Genomic DNA, 21,043 nt, shown 5'->3' on the forward strand with positions numbered 1-21,043 from the left:
ATCCCTACAAGGTAAGGGACTTGTGAATATTCCCTCCCATTTGAAGGAGATCTTTTGGGGGCAAGTGTTCCGGGAATAGACCTTGGGGTATTAATCACAAACGGCAAGAACTCTACGACCTAACTGCTCTTCCCAATGCCTTGATAGGTTCTTTGAAGCTCACGTTTTCTTGGTTTTGCTTTGTATTTGTTTTAATTATTATTGATGAAGAGAGATGTAACACATGGTTGATCCATTCTAGGGACTCTGGGGAGGGTGGCGATTATTGTTGGTGCCAATCTATCTATCCTGTTGTATCATTCAAATTACTGAGTAAAGTCCAAGGGTGAATTGGATAATTCCAGAAGATAGAATTCCAAAAATATCTCTAAATATAATTCTCGGTGTGTGTGTGTGTGTGTGTGTGTGTGTGTGTGTGTGTGTGTGTGTGTGATACAACCACGACAGAGATGTCATGGCCCAGACTTGCCTCTAAACAAGCCAGAGTTAAGCCCTGTTGATTTTGCTTCCTTCCTGACAGAGTTGAACTCCACTCTCAGAGCAAGTATTGCTTGTCCGAGTATAAAGTTTAAATCTTGCTCCTTTGCAATCAACCACCATTTTACACATAGAAATTTTAAAGATGTTCCTTGTAAAATTAGATGAGATGCAGGAGTGTGAGTCTTTGTTTCGTTTCTCTCTGTGTATCCTTCCTACTCATGGACTCATGGAAAGGGCTCTCAGCGAACTCCGATTGCGTTCCTTGACCTGTCATTTTGAGTTATGTTGGTCACCAGAAATCAAAAGCAATAAGGAAGAGAGAAAGATGTCTCTAATGTACACCATATCAACATGTTTTCTGCTGCCGTGGGGAGGTCAGGGAAGGGAAGCTGGTGGGCGGATGAACCCCTCCCCTCAACTGAACAAACAGCCCCGGAGAATAAGAAAGCCCTAAGCTCAAGAAAACCAAGCTTCCAAGGGGGAAAACTGAAATTGGCTACAAATAACTGGGGTGGTAGGTGGGGGAGGGGTGGGGTGACAAAAATTCTTCTTAGGAACTTAAGAAAACTATTTGTGTCGGTCAGTTTGTCAACTTGACACAAGCGTTGGTCATCTGGGAAGAGGGAGCCGAAATTGAGAAAAATGCCTCCATTAGTGCCTGTAGACAAGTTTGTGGAGCATTTTCTTGATTAATGTGTGTGGGTGTCCTGGGAAGAAGCTCCTGGGAAGGAGCTCCTGGGTTGTATAAAAAAAGCAAACTGAGCAAGCCATGAGGAGGGAACCAGTAAGCAGTGTTCCTCCCTAGCCTCTGCTTCAGTTCTGCCTCCAGGTTCCTGCCTTGACTTCTTATCACTGTAGATATGTTTGGGACTAGGAGCCAAATAAGCCCTTTTTGTCCCTAGTTGGTCTTTTCTTTTCTTTTCTTTTCTTTCTTTCTTTCTTCTTTTTTTTTTTTTTGATTTATGGATATGCCATAGGAAATAAACTAATTTACAGCAGTTAAGTTTCTTCATGCCATTCAGGTGCGTAGATAGAACAAGCCTGAAATTACTTGCATAGTGGGAATTCCCTGGTGCAGAATTACATGCACCAGGTTCACCTTAGCACTCATCAAATATGCAGATGCCTGGATCCCACATCCTGGACTATTCAGTCTTCCGGGTCCCACATCCTGGACCACCAGGCCTCTTTTCCCAGGTGTATCACTTCTAATATTGTCTGCACTTTCTGGCACAGAGCAAGACTGCCCATTCTGCCTTAAGTTCAGATGCCAGTTTCTTTGAGAGGAACATCCAAAGCTTTAAAACTCTTACCATTCACCAGTATCTGTGGCTTATCTAGTGGTAGGACCAGCCATGATGATCATACATTCATAAGTAAAGAAATTCATGCTGCAAGGATGGGGAGGTAGTGCAGTGGCACAGTGCTTGCCTTAATTAGTCTGATAAAGCCTCCAGGTTCAGTACCCAGTACTATGGCAGCCTGTCCCCATGAGTGCTTACTGAGCTCCCGCTATACTCGGTATCTTCCATGTATGGTTGCATTGAATATACACAATAACACTAATAGGCAATGCTATGGTCTTCATTTTGTAAGAGGCACTATCTAAAGATTCACTCCTGGGAGGAAGTTGGACTCATCTTGGTTTGTCTAAACTAAGAACTGCCACTCGAACTAAACCAGTCAAACAGCTCCCTGCACTCAAATCCCATGGGGGACAGAGCTGGACCCTCAGAAGTGCAGACACTCCTGAGAAATGAGAGGAGGAGATTACCCTCTGCTCACATTCCCGACCCAAGAGGGAATCACCTAGTGCCATCTGTGCCCCCTGGGCACAGGGACCTAGGAGCAGTCAGGGGCAGGATTCTTCTGATTCCTGCCTGCTCCAAGAGCTGAAAGACAGTCACCAGGAGCACCTACAAACCTGAGAGCAGAACACCTGTTCCAAGAAACAGCTGAAAGAAAACAGAAAAAGAGGTCTAAAGGAGTGCTGACACATAGGCCTACAGGAGGGTCAAGCCACTAGAAACAACAAGATAAGCTAACACCAGAGACAACTTGATGGCATGAGGAACCTAAGCAACAGAAACCAAGACTACTTGGCATCATCAGAACCCAGTCCTCCGACCAAAGCAAATAGTGAATATCCAAACACACCGGAAAAGCAAAATTTAGATTTTAAATCATATTTTATGAGGATGATGGAGGACTTTAAGAAGGACATAAATAACTCTCTTAGAGAAAGACAGGACAACACGAGTAAAAAAGTAGAAGCCCTTAAAGAGGAAACACAAAAATTCCTTTAAAGAATTATAGGAAAACACAACCAAACAGGTGAAGGAATTGAACAAAACCACCCAGGATTTAAAAATGGAAATAGAAACAATAAAGAAAGTACAAAGAAAGAAAGAAAGAAAGAAAGAAAGAAAGAAAGAAAGGAAGGAAGGAAGAAAGAAAGAAAGAAAGAAAGAAAACCTAGAGAAGAGATCAGGAGTCATAGATGCAAGCATCACAAACAGAATACAAGAAATAGAAGAGAGAATCTCAAGGGCAGAAGATACCATAGAAAACATTGACACAACTGTCAAAGATAATGTAAAATGCAAAAACTCCTATCCCAAAACATCCAGGAAATCCAGGACACAATGAGAAGATCAAACCTAAGTAAAATAGGTGTAGAAGAGAGTGAAGACTCCCAACTTAAAGGGCCAGTAAATATCTTCAACAAAATTATAGAAGAAAACTTCCTAACCTAAAGAAAGAGATGCCCATAAACATACAAGAAGCCTACAGAACTCCAAATAGATTGTACTAGAAAAGAAATTCCTCCCATCACATAATAGTCAAAACACCAAATGCACAAAACAAAGAATATTAAAAGCAGTAAGGGAAAAAGGTCAAGTGACATATAAAGGCAGAGCTATAAGAATTACACCAGACTTCTCACTAGAGACTATGAAGCCAGAAGATCCTGGGCAGATGTCATACAGATCCTAAGAGAACACAAATGCCAGCTCAGGCTACTATATCCAGCAAAACTCTCAATTAACATAGATGGAGAAACCAAGATAGTCCGTGACAAAACCAAATTTACACAATATCTTTCTAGAAATCCAGCCCTACAAAGGATAATAGATGGAAAATTTGAACACAAGGAGGGAAACTACCCTGTATAAAAAGCAAGAAAGTAATCTCCTTGCAACGAAACCAAATGAAAAGAGACACACACAAACATAATTCCACCTCTAACAATGAAAATAACAGGAAGTGACACTCAATATTCCTTAATATCTCTCAACATCAATGGACTGAATTCCCCAATAAAAAGACATAGACTAAAAGACTGGATACATAGAGAGGACCCGGCATTTTGTTGCCTGCAGGAAACACACCTCAGAGACAAAGACAGACACTACTTCAGAGTATAAGGCTGGAAAACAACTTTCCAAGCAAATGATCTGAAGAAACAAGCTGGAGTAGCCATTCTAATATCAAATAAAATCAACTTTCAATCAAAAGTCATCAAAAAAGATAAGGAAGGACACTTTATATTCATCAATGGTAAAAATTCAGCAAGATGAACTCTCAATCCTGAATATCTATGCTCCAAATGCAAGGCATTTACATTCATAAAAGAAACCTTACTAAAGCACAAATCACACGTTGCACCTCACACAATAATAGTAGGAGATTTCAACCCCACTCTCATCAATGGACAGATCATGGAAACAGAAATTAAACAGAGACATAGAGAAATGAACAGAAGTTACGAACCAAATGGACTTAACAGATATTTACAGAACATTCCACCCTAAAAAAAAAGGATAAACCTTCTTCTCAGCATCTCATGGTACCTTCTCCAAAATCGACCATATAATTGGTCACAAAACAGACCTCAACAGATACAAGAAGATAGAAATAATCCCATGCATCACCACGGACTAAGGCTGGTCTTCAGTAACAACAATAATGACAGAACACCCACATATACATGGAAGTTGAACAATGCTCTACTCAATGAAAACTTGGCCAAGGGAGAAATAAAGAAAGAAATTAAAGGCTTCTTAGAATTTAATGAAAATGAAGATACAACATACCTAAACTTATGGGACACAATGAAAGCAGTGCTAAGAGGAAAACTCATAGCTTTGAGTGCCTACAAAAAAAACAGGAGAGAGCATACATCAGTAGCTTGACAGCACACCTAAAAGCTCTAGAACAAAAAGAAACAAAAACAACGAAAGAGAGAAGAAGGCAGGAAATAATCAAACTCAGAGCTGAAATCAACCAAGTAGAAACAAAAAGGACTATACAAAGAATCAACAAAACCAGGAGTTGGTTATTTGAGAAAATCAACAAGGTAGATAAACCCTTAGCCAGACTAACCAAAGGGCACAGAGTGTGTATCCAAATTAATAAAATCAGAAATGAAAAGGGAGACATAACAACAGAAACTGAGGAAATTCAAAAAGTCATCAGATCTTACTACAAAAGCCTATACTCAACAAAACTGGAAAATCTTCAGGAAATGGACAATTTCCTAGACAGATACCAGGTATCGAAGTTAAATCAGGAACAGATTAACCAGTTAAACAACCCCATAACTCCTAAGGAAATAGAAGCAGTCATTAAAGGTCTCCCAACCAAAAAGAGCCCAGGACCAGACGGGTTTAGTGCAGAATTCTATCAGACCTTCATAGAAGACCTAGTACCAATATTATCCAAACTATTCCACAAAATTGAAACAGATGGAGCACTACCGAATTCCTTCTATGAAGCCACAATTACTCTTATACCTAAACCACACAAAGACCCAACAAAGAAAGAGAACTTCAGACCAATTTCCCTTATGAACATCGACGCAAAAATACTCAATAAAATTCTGGCAAACCGAATCCAAGAGCACATCAAAACAATCATCCACCATGATCAAGTAGGCTTCATCCCAGGCATGCAGGGATGGTTTAATATACGGAAAACCATCAACGTGATCCATTATATAAACAAACTGAAAGAACAAAACCACATGATCATTTCATTAGATGCTGAGAAAGCATTTGACAAAGTTCAACACCCCTTCATGATAAAAGTCCTGGAAAGAATAGGAATTCAAGGCCCATACCTAAACATAGTAAAATCAATATACAGCAAACCAGTCGCTAACATCAAACTAAATGGAGAGAAACTTGAAGCAATCCCACTAAAATCAGGAACTAGACAAGGCTGCCCACTCTCCCTACTTATTCAATATAATATTCGAATTCCTAGCCAGAGCAATCAGACAACAAAAGGAAGTCAAAGGGATACAAATTGAAAAGGAAGAAGTCAAAATATCACTATTTGCAGATAATATGTTAGTATACTTAAGTGACCCCAAAAGTTCCACCAGAGAACTACTAAATCTGATAAATAACTTCGGCCAAGTGTCTGGGTACAAAATTAACTCAAACAAATCAGTAGCCTTCCTCTACCCAAAGCATAAAAAGGCTGAAGAAGAAATTAGGGAAATGACACCCTTCAAAATAGGCCCGAATAATAAAAAATACCTCAGTGTGACTTTAACCAATCAAGTGAAAGATCTGTATGACAAGAACTTCAGGTCTTTGAAGAAAGAAATTGAAAAAGATATCAGAAGATGGAAATATTTCCCATACTCATGGGTTGGCAGGATTAATATAGTAAAAATGGCCATTTTGCCAAAAGCAATTTACAGATTCAATACAACCCCCATCAAAATTTCAGCTCAATTCTTATAGAGATAGAAAGAGCAATTTGCAAATTCCTTCGGAATAACAAAAAACTCAGGATAGCTAAAACTATATTCAACTATAAAAGAACTTCTGGGGTAAATCACCATCCCTGACCTCAAGCATATTACAGAGCAATAGTGACTAAAAATTGTATGGTATTGGTACAGAGACAGGCAGATAGATCAGTGGAATAGAATTGAAGACCCAAAAATGAACCCACACACCTATGGTCACCTGATCTTTGACAAAGGAGCCAAAATCATCCAATGGAAAAAAGACAGCATTTTCAACTAATGTTGCTGGTTCAACTGTAGGTCAGCATGTAGAAGAATGCAGATCAATACATTCTTATCACCTGATACAAAGCTTAAGTCCAAGTGGATCAAGGACCTCCACAACAAACCAGATACACTCAAAATAATAGAAGAAAAAGTGGGGAAGAGTCTCTAACATATGGGCACTGGGGAAAATTTCCTGAAAAAACACCAATGGCTAAGATCAAGAATTGACAAATGGGACCTCATAAAACTGCAAAGCTTCTGCAAGGCAAAGGACACTGTTGTTAGGAGAAAATGGCAACCAATAGATTGGGAAAAGATCTTTACCAATCCTACATCCAATGGAGGGCTAATCTCTGAAACATACAAAGAACTCAAGAAGTGAGACTCCAGAGAGCCAAATAACCCTATTAAAAATGGGATACAGAGCTAAACAAAGAATTCTCAGCTGAGGAATATCAAATAGCTGAGAAGCACCTAAAGAAATATTCAACATCCTTAGTCATCAGGGGAATGCAAATCTAAACAACCCTGAGATTCCACCTCACACCTGTCAGAATGACTAAGATTTAAAAAAAACAAAAACAAACAAACAAACAAAAAACCTCAGGTGACAGCAGACACTGGGGAGAATGTGGAGAAAGAGGATCACTCCTCCATTGTTGATGGGATTGCAAAACTGGTACAACCACTCTGGAAATCAGTCTGGAGGTTCCTCAGAAAATTGGACATTGAGGACCTGAGGACCCAGATATATCTCTCCTGGGCATATACCCAAAAGATGCTCCAACATACAACAAAGACACATACTCCACTATGTTCATAGCAGCCTTATTTATAATAGCCAGAAGCAGAAAATTGGACATTGGGACCTGAGGACCCAGATATATCTCTCCTGGGCATATACCCAAAAGATGCTCCAACATACAACAAAGACACATACTCCACTATGTTCATAGCAGCCTTATTTATAATAGCCAGAAGCTGGAAAGAACCCAGATGCCCTTCAACAGAGGAATGGATACAGGAAATGTGGTACATCTACACAATGGAGTATCAAAACAATGACTTCATGAAATTCATAGGCAAATAGATTGAACTAGAAAATATCATCCTGAGCGAGGTAACTCAATCACAGAAAAACCACATATGTATGCACTCACTGATAAATAGATATTATCCCAAAAGTTTGATTTACCCAAGATGCAATCCACAGATTCACATGAAGCTCAAGAAGGATGACCAAAATGGGGATGCTTCACTCCTTAAAAGGGGTAACAAAAATATCCATAGGAGGGCATATGGAGGCAAGTTTAGAGCAGAGACTGAAGGAATGGCCATTCAGAGCCTGCTCCACATGTGGCCCATATATATACAGCCACCAAAACTAGATAAGATTGATGAAGCTAAGAAGTGCATGTTGACAGGAACCGGATATAGGTCTCTCTTGAGAGGCAGCACCAGAGCATGTCAAATACATAGGCGAATGAAAGCAGCAAAGCATTGAACTGAGAACGGGAACCCCGTTGGAGGAATTAGAGAAAGGATTGAAAGAGCTGAAGGGGCTTGAGACCCCATATGAACAACAATGTCAACCAACCAGAGCTTCCAGGGACTAAACCACTACCCAAAGACTATACATGGACTGACCCTGGGCTCCAACTGCATATGTAGCAGAGGATGGCCTTGTTGGGCACCGGTGGAAGGAGAATCTCTTAGTCCTGCCAAGGTTGGACCCCTAGTATAGGGGAATGTTGAGGGGGTGGTAAGGGAGGGTGGATGGGGGAACAACCTTATGGGGGAGGGAGAGGTGATGGGGGCTTATGGACAGGAAATCAGGAAAGGGAATAACATTTGAAATGTAAATAAAGAAATATATCCAATTAAAAAAAAGAAGAACTGTCATTCTTTCCTATTTACTGAACCCTGTGGCTCTTACACTGGAAAATAACTCTGCAGATAGCTTATAAATCACGTTATTGGGACTTAGGTCTTTAAATTACTTAAAAAAAAACCCAATTGTTGCATTTTATTGTATGCATGGGAGGGAGGCAGGCATGGAGGAGGAGGAGGTGACATTCTCTGATTCTCAGGAGCCAATGTAAGAGAAGTGGAATACAGAAAGCAGAAGCTTTAAGTACCCCTCAAAACTGAGGAACAATAGGAAATCTTTTAGTTAAATGGAAAATAATAACCAAGCAGTGCTTGGGAAAAAAAAACACAAGTAGCTGTTATTATAGCTGTCACTGGACCTTGAAAATTAAGATTAAGGATTCAAGAAAACATTTTAAGACTACACGGAAGGGTTGGAAAAATCCAAATTCAAGAGGAGCCCTCGTAGTTGAGGAGTAAAGAGGGTAACTGTGATGCTGCAGAAAGATCATCCAGGGGCAGCTGGCGTCTGGCCCTGACAGAGGGCGAGACAAGCGTTCTGGACTAGCCGTGAGGCCAGCTCAGGGGAGGATGGAAGGGATGGCTGGCTATTGTCTGGGCTCCTGTTGTTTGGAAGTGTCCTGCTGGGCAGCTGGCACTGGCAAGTTCACAGAACGTCATAGTTTGATTCCAGTTAAATCATCTTTATTCACCGAGCGTAAGGAAGAGAAGCTGGTTAGCATCATTTGAACGTAGAGGAGGGGAGAGGATTATGAATTAGAATTGCCTCTTCGAGTCAAAAACAAACCTCAAATCAAAATCTCAGACATCAACCCGTCAGCCCCGGGTGTTTTTCCTTCACTACAGATAAGTTTCCAATCATCCTTGATTCATTCATGACATATGGAGACATATTTGCTCTTACTAGGATCTGGGCAGAATCCCCATTTCTCATCCTCTTCGTAGCGACTCGTGGTGGCACACCACAGCAGGTGCTCTTTATGCCCTTCTCGGATGCACTTGTGGTGCCACTGACCTTTGAACTGGAAAGGAAACACACAAGGCATCCCATGGGCATTCCCTTTTAAGGTATATATATCTAGGAGAGAAAAAGAATGACAGTCAAATACGGCATCAGTTTCTTCTTGGGAAAGTGTCATCTGCTGGAGCATTGTTACTGGATATAAACCTCCCCCTGGCAGGCACTTGTGAGGCAAACAGTGGGTCCCTATGTTTACCAAGCTCTTTGTTGACTGTGGGCTATTGCTCACGGCAGCAAACAAACTTGTGAATGAGTGGAATTTTTCTCTTAAAGCATTCGCCTGCCTCCTATCAGCCCTCACTGTCTGGGCGCCTAGTTTCGCAGCCGTCGATCAGTTCGTTTGGTTGCTATTGAAGATCACAGTCCTGAAAGCAAAACAGCTGTCTTCTTCACCACATCAGAAGTGTCCTCTTTCAGCCTGCGGACTGTTGGCATTTCCTGACCTTCCTGGGGAAGGTTAGATGACTCTCACCTGAGCATCTAGCTGTGTATCCCACCTACTCTACACACACACACACACACACACACACACACACACACACACACACACACGTACCGTTTGCGTACAAATTTGTATAACTGGTCTGAGACTCACAGAGGGAGTGTATAGGCTGGGGAAGGCCAAAGGAGGAAGGATTGGTTTATGCAGCCTTGCAGGACTATCATTCACATTAGGCACAGACCTTCCAATATGGCTGCTTTTGGCCTACCTGGTCTCCAGGCCATACCCCTCACCTGACCAGGCTGTGTCAGTAAACCTAGCAAAGCATTGCTTCCTCTGGGTTAACTTTGGCTCGTCCTTGGGATCCTATGTAGGGGGTAGATGTTTATGTCTCCTCAGGAAAGGAATTTTCACAACAGCCAATAGATATTTAGGGGACCTGGCAAAAGTGGCCTAATGTCTTACAGAGCACCTAGGTTTGATCCCCAGCACTCATATGGTAACTCACAACCATTATAACTCAAGTTTTAGGGGATACAATGCCCTCTTCTGACCTCTGTGGGCATCAGGGATGCATGTGGTAAATGCATACAGGCAGGCAAGGCATTCGTACTTAAAATAAAAATAAATCCTTTAAAATTAAAAAAATGAGTACTTATTGGTCACTTAACATATCCTGCACTGGGAATACAGTAGTGAACTATACAAACTTCTTTTTGCTAACAAACTGGCTTGGTGGAGAAATAATAAGTGATAGCAAATACACATAGTTTCGAGTAATAATAAATGTCATGAAGGGATAAAATAGGACAAGAAGATCGTGGGTATAGTGGAGTGCCCCCGGCTTCCGATGGTTCTTGTAAAACCTCTGTGAGTAAGCTGGGTAAGTAAGTGAGGATGCTCGTCTGGGGAAAGAAATTGTCCCAGCAGAAGGAACAGCAAGTCTAAAGAGTTGGAGAAAGGAGTGCTTGTGGAATAATGGTGACTCCAGGAAGCAGTCTCTCAGATTGCTGTTATATATTTCCGTTTTTATCCTGAGGGTGGCCGGAAGTCATTGGCAGGTTTCAAATTAGAAAGTGACAAAACCAGACTTCCGTTCTTAAGAAGAAAAAAAAATCACTGGGTACGCTGTGACAGTCGGAATGGAGAGAGCAAAGTGTGCTAACCAGTGAGTCAGCTTCTATCCATAGCAATAGTGTGGTTTCCTTGGTAACAGGAGGGCCAGCAAAGCTGCTTTCACCCAGTGCTCCCAGACAGTGCTTGTCTCCCGAATTCAAAAAATGAAACTCATTGATCACAGAGGGAGAGCTTTAGAAATCTATTTTAGATTTACAGGTTAGAGCTCAAGATGTAGTTAGTGGTGGTGGGTGGGGCTTAGAGGAGTTGTGCTGGGCGGGGCTTAGAGGTGGTGGGCGGGGCTGTAAGGCAGGAAGGCTGGGGGTGGGGGGGATACCAGGTGCCATTCAGCTGCCAGCCTGGGCCTTTGAAAGGGCTTGTGGAAGAAACTGGGTTGAGGTATGAGGAGGAAGGTGAACTGGTCAGTCCAGTTGCCCAACCACAAGGTGGTCAGGTACCTCCTCTCAGACTCTGTCAGGCAGTTACCATAGCCTCATCTTGTTCTTTTAGGAGATGAAAGAGAAACAGGAATCAATATTCCTGGCATTCCAGGTCTCCAGCAAAGGCATTCTCAGAGCCCCAACCCACCTGACCAGTTTCTAGTTCCTGTTTCTCAACAAGATGGCCATGCAGAGCAGATCTGCTGATTGCTTGGTTAGAGTACTGTAAAAATCCATCATCCTTGGCCACAGTGGCAATCAAAACCACTCAGGATTCAGCTGGAGATTTCTAGGATGGCGGGGGTGGGGAGTGGGTGGGTATCTAAGCTATAGTCAGTGAAGTCATCCGGTCTTGAGGGTCAGCTATGGAGATTTCTACACTGTCTGGCAACTGGCAAGGGCCTGACTGAGTTCATAGCACATTGTCAAGTTTTATAGGACATTTCAATACAGACATTGTCAAGTTTTTAGAGATATTTCAGGACCTGGCCTTTTATCTCTCTCAGTCCCCTGTTTTTCACTCAATAGCATGGGTGTTATCAGCAGGGGAAAGAGGGCTAAAATGCTAACATAAAGCGAGCATCAAATTGTGAGAATTGTGTGTCTGTCAGCATGCCGATAAAGCTCCTGCTTTATTACAGTATACAAGCCCAGAAAAACGTCTTAGTCTTGGCCCTAACTTCACTCACATCAGCGACAGAAAGTCCTGCCTTAGGACTTAGGGCTTTCTTGCTGCACTTCTAACCCTGAGGAGAAGGACCACGTCTGTCTGGGCCTTCGTACAAGTGCCTATCACTGCGTCTGAGCCATAGTCAGTGCTCAAGAAAAAAAAATGGGTGCCAGATGGATGGATGAGTGTACAAATGACTAGGTCGGTGGAGGGGCAGAACATGGGTGTCAGCGTTTTACCGTGTAGTTTTATTTCTGTATCTTCCATTCTTTTTCCATTTAAAAAAAATGCCAAAAAGTAACAGAACTGTAGAAAGTGAAAGTCCCCCTATAAATCATGCCTCCCCAGAATCCATGCTTGGTGCGCAACAAATAACCCTTGACAATAGTGTCTCATTTATCTTCCAGCACCTTGTAGCTGTCATGTGGATGACAGCCAGGCTTACAAGGATCTGAATGCCCCAGAGGTGCACCCCCAGGGTGGGGCTGAACTTCCACAGTCAGAGAAGTGGTGTCACGTACGGGTGCTTCACACCTGTCAGTGCAAAAACCTCCCCTTTCAATGTGTTCGATTCTACCCCCTCCCTTGATCTTCGTATCGAGTCCCAAAGTTAGTTAGTATTTTCCTTTGGTATCTTTCAATTCTGAGATCGTCATCTCTTTAGCACATCCATTCCAAGATTCCAATAATCCTTTTACTATAAGCAAGGAAGCTTCTAAAATTTTCCAGAAGTCTCAACACGGCAGGCTCAGTGTGTTCCTTTTACATGATAAGATCCTACTTCCTATACATGTGTATGTGAATATATATATATATGCACACATATTTACCTATAGATAAATATATAATTATACTGTAAAAGATATATATGTAAAATTACATGTAGAACAGATATGTACATATAAGTATATATGTGTTCTTATTTGTGAAATGCTATCTACATATTCTGTACATTGACGACTACATTTACCTCTGTGAAGATGCTCACAAATGTCCCCACCACCGGGCATGTAGGCGCTCCACTTATGGGGTGTTTTCTTTGCCACCACCGTGCTGTGGTTCACCTGGACCTTGTACTGGAGTGGGCCCACGATCGTCTTCCTGTCACAGAGCCATCTCAAGGAAATGAGAGTGGAATCACATTCATAGAGACTTAATGGTCGTTTCAGATCAGATATGTTCAGGCCTAGGCAGCCGCTGGCTCCCACATTAAAGAGGTGGTTGTCGGAAACCCATTTCCACAGCATGTACTCGTTTGGCTGTGTGCAGTTCTCCAGGGTCAGTACGGATTTACCTGCCTGAATGCAAGTCTTTAGGCTCTCGCTCTGGATAATGAAAATTCCTTTATCTGTAACAGAAGAAATGAAAGACGTGGTATGCAATTTTCATATATAATTAGCTAGGGCCATGATGATCCCAGTGTGCGCATCTAAGCCGGGATAAGTCACAGCTGCCAGTCATCCTGCAGTCGAAGGGTAGAGTCCACCAGAAAGTCTTCATTTGCATAAAATAGTTTCCTAGCAAGCAGAAGAAGAGTCCTTATTGGCAATACTGGGAGACCACTGACCTAAGGAGGCTCCTGCGCATGGCAGACCAGGGTTTCCTGACAGTCAAACTTCTTAAAACACTCAGAGAGCAGTGACAGGCAAGAGGGACCCTGGGTGTCCAGGGTGTGGCCATCATTTATTACTTTGTTTCTTTCCTTAGTGTTTGGGACAGGATAGTTTACTCAAGAGTCATGGAGGTAAAAAAGATCTCAAGCCTCGTCTTCCCGCAGAGAACCACAAGGTAATGACATAAACGGAAGCATCTCTGCGGCCCTTAGAGAGGATTCGGGGCTGGTGAGAGCTTAACTCTTGCTTCTGCAGGCTGCTTTCACTACAAAGCCATCGGGAGGGGCATGTGAAGGTGGACCAGCCAATATTCTTATCAGGAGCACCTAGCGAGCGTGCAGCCAGTGGCCTCGATAGAACGCCTGATAACCTAAACACAAAAGGGGCATGGAGCACAGACGCAGCAGCGGAAAGCGACACATGACAGGACGTTCCCCTCCCCACTTTGGATCAGTCTCCTGGGAAGAAGCCGGTAGAATCCAGCCAGAGAACGCTCGCCGACTGGCTCGACTTCAGAACTATGTGCACATATCGTCACAGTATTCTTAGGACAATAACGCTATCTTAGTTCTTATCGAAATTCAGTAAGTACTGATTGGACATGTCAGCAGCTTAAAGCTCATGGCAGTTGGGCGTAAAATGGCCTTATCTCAGAGTGCCTGTGCATATCCATGGGTTCATTTGTCCTCCCCTTAGGCAAGTCCCCAGATTATATTGTACTTCTCATTTATTCTTTAAAACTCTGAGGGGACCTTATCAATTTCTTCTAAACGACTGGGTTTAGAGCAGCAAGAGTCCTAGCAAAGGCACAGAGACAAGTAGAGCCACAGAGAGGTTTGGAGCAGTGTGGATGAGCCCCCTAACACAGGGGACGGAGGGGTTAGTGCCTCCTTTTGGGGGAAATTCTTTTGGTTTCCTCCAAAAGGGATCACACAGAGAGCTGATTCATTTATAGCAAACCAAAATCATTTGAGACTCTGTTAAAAATCATTGTCAATGTATCAGTGAAAGTTGTGCCTCATTTAAAAACTGATAACTTTTCTTATAACCTTGTGCTTGAGGAGTTGTTAGGGGTCAGAAAATGCTTCGATTACTGTGCCCCGGAGAGAAGAGAAGGGAGTGTCGATGGCGTGGGTGGAGAATGAATGCATCTAGGGGAGATTTCATTTAGATCAGGAAATTTGTTTTGCTAATGGGAGCCATCTGAGGGTGGCTATTAGTAACAGTCATTCAAAAATCAAATCCATCTCTCATCAGTGTGATGTGGACTTCAATCATTAACCTTCCCTCTAACCTTTCTTTTCACCATTTCATGCCTGGGCTCAATGCTAGTCTTAATTTCTGCCGTAATCTGCTAATTGCTTTCTAGCTAGCTCAGAGTCCCATTAATTTTTCAATAACGGATAATTATTCTACTGTGATCGTCCTGTAGCTGAGCCCCTATCTGATGCACCTATTCAAATGTATCCGGCTCTGGTTTCCACTGACTGGTCCTCACGTATCTCTGATAAAAACACTGAGTCACTGGGTAAGAACTCTGGACACAGGTTGTGTATGTCTGGATCAATGACTTGGCCTCTGATAGCCTTACTTTCCTGATTTGAACTGGGATTGTGTACACCGTGAATCTCAGAAGGATGTGAAAGACAGACTCTTAAATAAACCCTGCAAAACTCCCACAGCCAGTGAGAAGGCCCCAGGAAGCATGTCTTAGTAGTACTTCTCAGACTTTTCAACTCTGAGCGGTAGAGCCCACTGTAGACCTGTAGATCTGTGTGTGAAGTTCTACTCTGAACGCCTGCAGAAGACTTCTTTTCTTTCTTTTTTTTAAACATTGTCAATGGTAAAAGGTTTACTTTCACTTTTGTTTTCATCACATGCAGTGGTGGCAAAATGATCCTGGGATATTACGGAAGACACATAATCTTCAAAGCACCAGATTTTAGAAAATCCTTGTCTCATATTTTCAAGTACATATGCAATTGTTATTAAGACTCCTTATGTTTTGTTCTTCCACACCTCCTGCCTGTAAAGAACACACTGAAACTTCAAAACAAAACAAAACAAAACAACCCCCCCCCAAAATAAACAAAAATAAGACAAATGCTGGATGTGAATAACAGTATATTCGTGGCAGGATGAATAAGGGGACAGGGAAATTGTACATCACCTAGACTTGAGGTGAAAAAATAATGTTTTACATTTCCAAATTGTGGTGGTTTATATATGCTTGGCCCAGGGAATGACACTGTCTGGAGGTGTGGCCTTGTTGGAGTACCTGTGTCACTGTGGGCATGGGTTTTAATACCCTTGCCCTAGCTGCCCGGAAGGCAGTCTTCTAGCTGCCTTCAGATGAAGATGTAGAACTCAGCTCCTCCTGCACCATGCCTGCCTAGATGCTGCCATGCTCCCACCTTGATGATAATGGACTGAACCTCTGACCCTGTAAGCCCCCCCCCCCCCGCCCCCAGTTAATTGTTGTCCTTATAAGAGTTGTCTTGGTCATGGTGTCTGTTCACAGCAGTGAAACCCTAGCCAAGACACAAATCAATACACGTTTAAGAGGAAAGAGTTGCAGAATTAGGGATGGTAGAGTCACACCAGTGATCACTAAAATCCTTTCCAAAGCATAAAAATGCTACCAGATTAGCATGCTCCATGCTGCCGAGTTCTGGGAGCCATGATGGCTCCATGGCACGTAGTTTCAGGAAAGTGCCTGGATGTGTATTTTAAAGTAGGTCTGGCTGACCTACTTGAACAGACGTGCTACCTCTCAATAAGCCGAGCTAACAAAGGACCCAAGCCACTTCCCCAACAAGCCACATTCAGAAGTAGATCCTAATATCTCATATCTCTATGACTGTCCAACCGGCCCTCTACTTATTAGAGGCAGAGTCTTGCTGTTTCGCAGGCTGGTCCTGCACTCCCTCCTGCCCTAGTCTCCAAAGCACTGGGGTCACGGCAGGGAGTTACCACACCTGGCTTCCAGCACCATCAATCTCCACAGATTCACTAACAGCAAAACGGCTTTCCAGTGGACCACGAAGAGACCCACGGTAAGCATCCCTGTTGCTACTGTGTGCCCATAATAGTTGTCCCTAACAACCATGTAATGTGGAATGAGGTCACTAACTAATCCTTGGTGCGTGCAGTTGTTGGGTTTACAAAAGGATGGAAATCGAGTGTGGGAGGAATCAAGATTGATTATCTATGTCAAGGATATCAGTTCTGCTTGAACAGTGATTAAGTGATTAATGAAGTACTGCCAGAATTACTAAATCTCTTTGCAGGCAAGTGTTAGGTTCTTCCCTTCCTAATTATAAATTTGGGTGCTGAAGAGGTTATGGATTACTAGGAGAAATTTATAAGCTAATTTACATCTTTTTAAAACACAGGCTGACTAGTCCTCTCTTTCTGCCTCTGAGTTTCTAAGGAGTGAGAGGGGAGCTCTGCTCTCAGCTGGTTTGCTTAAGCTAAGGTGCTGTTCTCATGACTGACTACCTGGGACAATCAATCGCGCACTCCTTCATTCAGTAAGCACTCATTGGTGGATGCCAGCCGAGGGACAGGCCTGGAGGCCAAGGGATTGTTAGTCTGTCTATCCCTGGAAACTCAATCCATGTGTTCTCGGGGCTTGAGAGCTGGCTTAACTAATGTCATAAAGGAAGTCTGGTCAGTGCTGAAGAAACACTATCACCACGGTTACACTCAAAGTGAGTCTGGAAAAAATAAGTAATTAAAAGAAAACCAGGATCAAGAAAATAGATCACGTAAAAAGACACTTAACTGAGCCTTCAACTGCTGTCAGTAGGAAGTAGATGGGACTCTTACATAACAAGCATGTGTGGACGTGTGCTTGCCCGTCTCTGAACTGCACTTAGTAGAACCTGAGTTCAGCAGGGAGACAAGCTTTGCCCAGACAGGTCTGGAGAAGCTATCTAATTGAACCATTCATTCATTGCCTTTTTTTTTTTTTTCCCTTCCCATACTCATTTTCTGCTAGGATATGAGTTCGAAGTTTACTGAGGACTGTACTCTGCTGGGAATTTATTTTCATATATCCTGTCCAAACATTGAGAAAGAAGAACCGAATGGCTAATAGATGGCACAAGCAGACACCTTGAAATTTCCAACAACAGAGGTTGTGAGTGACGTGCCGGGAACCTGCAGATGGAAGGCTATTAAGTCAGGACTAAGTGACTTATAGCTCAAGGCCAAGCTTATATTTTAGCTCACAGACATCCAATGTGGTAGAAGACAGGGCCAACGGGCATCATTCTGATCTGGAATATCAGAGAATCACAGTCCTCATATTTTTCACTTGAGAAATACTGACCAGGCACCTAATATTTGTAACCACAGGTATGCACTGGTCCCTGAGAGGAGAGCTGCCTCTGCTCATCAGATAGAGTCAGAATAGCAGGGGCGTGACTCAGTAGGTACACTGGTGGCCAACAGAGGAAGCTTGCAAAGAAGATACCCAGGACAGGGAGAGTGACACTAAAGCTTAGAGATGATGAGGTCAATCAGCCTTTGAGTGACGACAGCACAGCTGTAGAGAAAATTTTGGCAGCAGGAGAATGTGAAGTTAGAATGACTTTGTTGTGCTTTGGGGTCATTCTATGATGATCTTGATTTTATTAAAAGAACTTTTATATTAAGTGTATTATATGGAAGGAAGCTTTTGGAACAAGACACAGATGAGGCTGTGGCTTAAAAGATGACCTAGGGTCAAGCAGACTTCAACAGAAACATTTGTTGTGTGCCCAGCATCATTTTAGGTGACCAGACAATGAAAGACCAATAACCATGTGCCTGCCTCAGAGGTTCTGATTCAGGTGGAGCGAGGCGGTACGGGAATGGGTTTGAGGAACAGTCTTGAAGTTATAATTGTGATCGAGAATTGGAGATTAAAGATATATATGCAGGTAGTCAGGGAGCCCCACCAAGTGGGGAAAGAAATGGCAGGATTGGGTTATCGACGGAAGGTAAGTGCTATGGCATGGATAGGGATGAGTGTTTTCCAATGGCTCATGTGACTTCCTGTCTTGCCAGTGTCCCCGCTTCTGCCATTGCGAAGCCATCTGCAATGACCTATCTGCAATGACCTAGTGACCTCCTTTCTAGAACCCAGCAGGTGCAGGTGCCATGCTTGTTGTTAGCCTTTTGTCTAAGCTCCTCCCCCCAGTTACCTGGTAACAGCCAGGTGTACCTCAGTCACTGTAAAAGGGGCTGCTCGCTTCCCTCTGCTCCCTCTTGCCTTCTCCCTTTGCTCGCCCTCTCTCCCCATTCCTCCCCACTCTCTTTCCACATGCTCATGGCCAGCCTTTACTCTACACTCCCCTCTCTCTTCTCTCTCTGCCTTTCTCTGTCTCTACTACCCTTTCAACTCCCCGCCCCATGCACTGAATAAACTCTACTCTATATGTACTGTCCTGTGGCTGGAACTGCCGAGGCACTCCCTTCCCCCACACCTGGCTACACACCGAACATTCCTTCTCTCTTCATTTTTAGAAAACAACACTGGTGAACCTCTAGAGCTGTGAACCTAATGAGATAAATTGCTTTCTAACCGGATGGCCTTGGCTATTTCATTACAGCAACGAAAGGCTGAATGTTACATGACGATTCTGGAAATGTACATTTAACAGGAATTCCTGAGAAGGATCTGTGTCTAGCTGTGAATAGAACAGCTCCTGGGATAAGTCTCTGTGTCTACATAGACCGATGAATAGAATCCAGTCTCAGTTTTGTGCACAGATTTAGAATTTTCTAATTACTTTATTTTGGACTAGTTATAGCCTTTTAGAACAGCCACTCCTTGCTCCACTCTGTATCTGAATTAACACCTCAGAATATTAAGTAAAAACCGCTTAGAAGCCAGTAATTCAGCAGAACACTAGCTTCCACCAATCCAAGAGCTAAGGTTATGTCCTGGGCCTGTAGAATAGCTCCTCTAATCTCTTTGGTGTATCCACCAATGTATTTTAAAGTTTCCCTGACTTGTGGCTTTCTTTGTCCTGTAAAACTATTTAAAAAAGAGAGAGAAAGAAAGAAAGAAACCAAAACAACCAAACAAAAACATGAAACTGCTTCCACTTTGGAAGGTGGAATTTGCAGTAACCTAATTCTGTGTTCCTAGGGCCATGGTCACTCAAAATAGCTCCAGAATAAACTATCTCTTGTACCTTCTAAGATGAGAATCTTTACATCCACAGGTACTTAGGCTGGCTAAGTTTTTGGCTTGATGTACTCAATAGCTATCAGATTCCTCCGAACTCCCTTGATTTCAGCATGAGAGGCTAGGAACTAGATTCCCCAAGAGGCAGACAGATAGGGAGAGGGTCAGGACATAGCTAGCTAGCTTCTTCACCCTCTTGACCAGAGACAAAAGCGTGGCCCAGTAAAACAAAAGCCTTTGCTCACCCCAGCCAGGAGGGCCTCTGCTATGGACTGGCCCATCAAGTTCAAAGCGTATGAAGACCTGTTTACTAACAGTGTCTTTTTCAAACTGACCAACCCTAAATTAGGGGAGGAAGATCCTTCAAGGACTTAGATAAGGAGGGGTGGGGGTGGGGAGTGGCTCTCACCCCTGATAAAATTCTTTCTCTTTACCAACTGACAGCTGTTTGAGAATTTCTCAGCCGTTATCTATCACACAAGAGACTATTCCTGCCTTTTCATTCTTTAACCACCAGAGAAAATGAACCCAATCCAGACCACTATGCAGTAACAAGAGAGTATAGCAGCCATCCTCCTATTGCCAACCTGTAGGAAGTGTCCCTTGAGACCCTGCCATTGGGACCCTCCTGGTTTTCTCTACCTGTCTTGAGTGTCTCCTGCTTTAGACAGCTCTTCTCTTAGAAGCAACCTCATGAAGATTATAGAGTGGCCAGGGATGCGTTTGAACTGTTAATTCTCTGCCTCTAAACTAATTCTTAGCACTTTTAACAAACAAGACTTGCAACAAATAACCAAACAGAATTCTTAAGCAATCCTGTGCCCTGGCAGCACCGTAGGCATGTACAGCTCTCTTGTATTCAACAGGCCACACGGTGAGGAAGTTGGCCTCTGTGGTGCTCAGTGATAAGAGCCCCGCAAAGAAAGTTCCAGGGCACAGTTCACATCTAGTGCAACGCTTAAGACAACCTATTAAGAAGTCACAGCTTGTGAATTAATGTCAGTCTCCTTTCCCATTTTTAGTCTATCCACCCAAATATTACCCACTGGCTTCAAAGGGGGCCTGAAGCTTCTCTTTGAGTCAGTTCAGTGTGTGTGTGTGTGTGTGTGTGTGTGTGTGTGTGTGTGTGTGTGTGTGACAGAGAGAGACAGGGAGAGAT

General features: G+C 43.0%; 1 protein-coding gene across 1 annotated transcript in view; it reads right to left on the reverse strand.

Moving 5' to 3' along the window:
* Positions 1–21,043, reverse strand: part of Pla2r1 (phospholipase A2 receptor 1) — a 129,910-nt gene that overhangs the window by 98,341 nt on the left and 10,526 nt on the right. Inside the window, 2 exon segments of the mRNA NM_001100837.1 lie at positions 9,306–9,479; positions 13,061–13,438. Of these exon segments, the coding sequence (NP_001094307.1) occupies positions 9,306–9,479; positions 13,061–13,438 (552 nt within the window).

This window comes from Rattus norvegicus, chromosome 3 (genome assembly GCF_021556685.1).
Source record: "Rattus norvegicus strain SHRSP/BbbUtx chromosome 3, alternate assembly SHRSP_T2T, whole genome shotgun sequence".
NCBI lineage: Eukaryota > Metazoa > Chordata > Mammalia > Rodentia > Muridae > Rattus > Rattus norvegicus.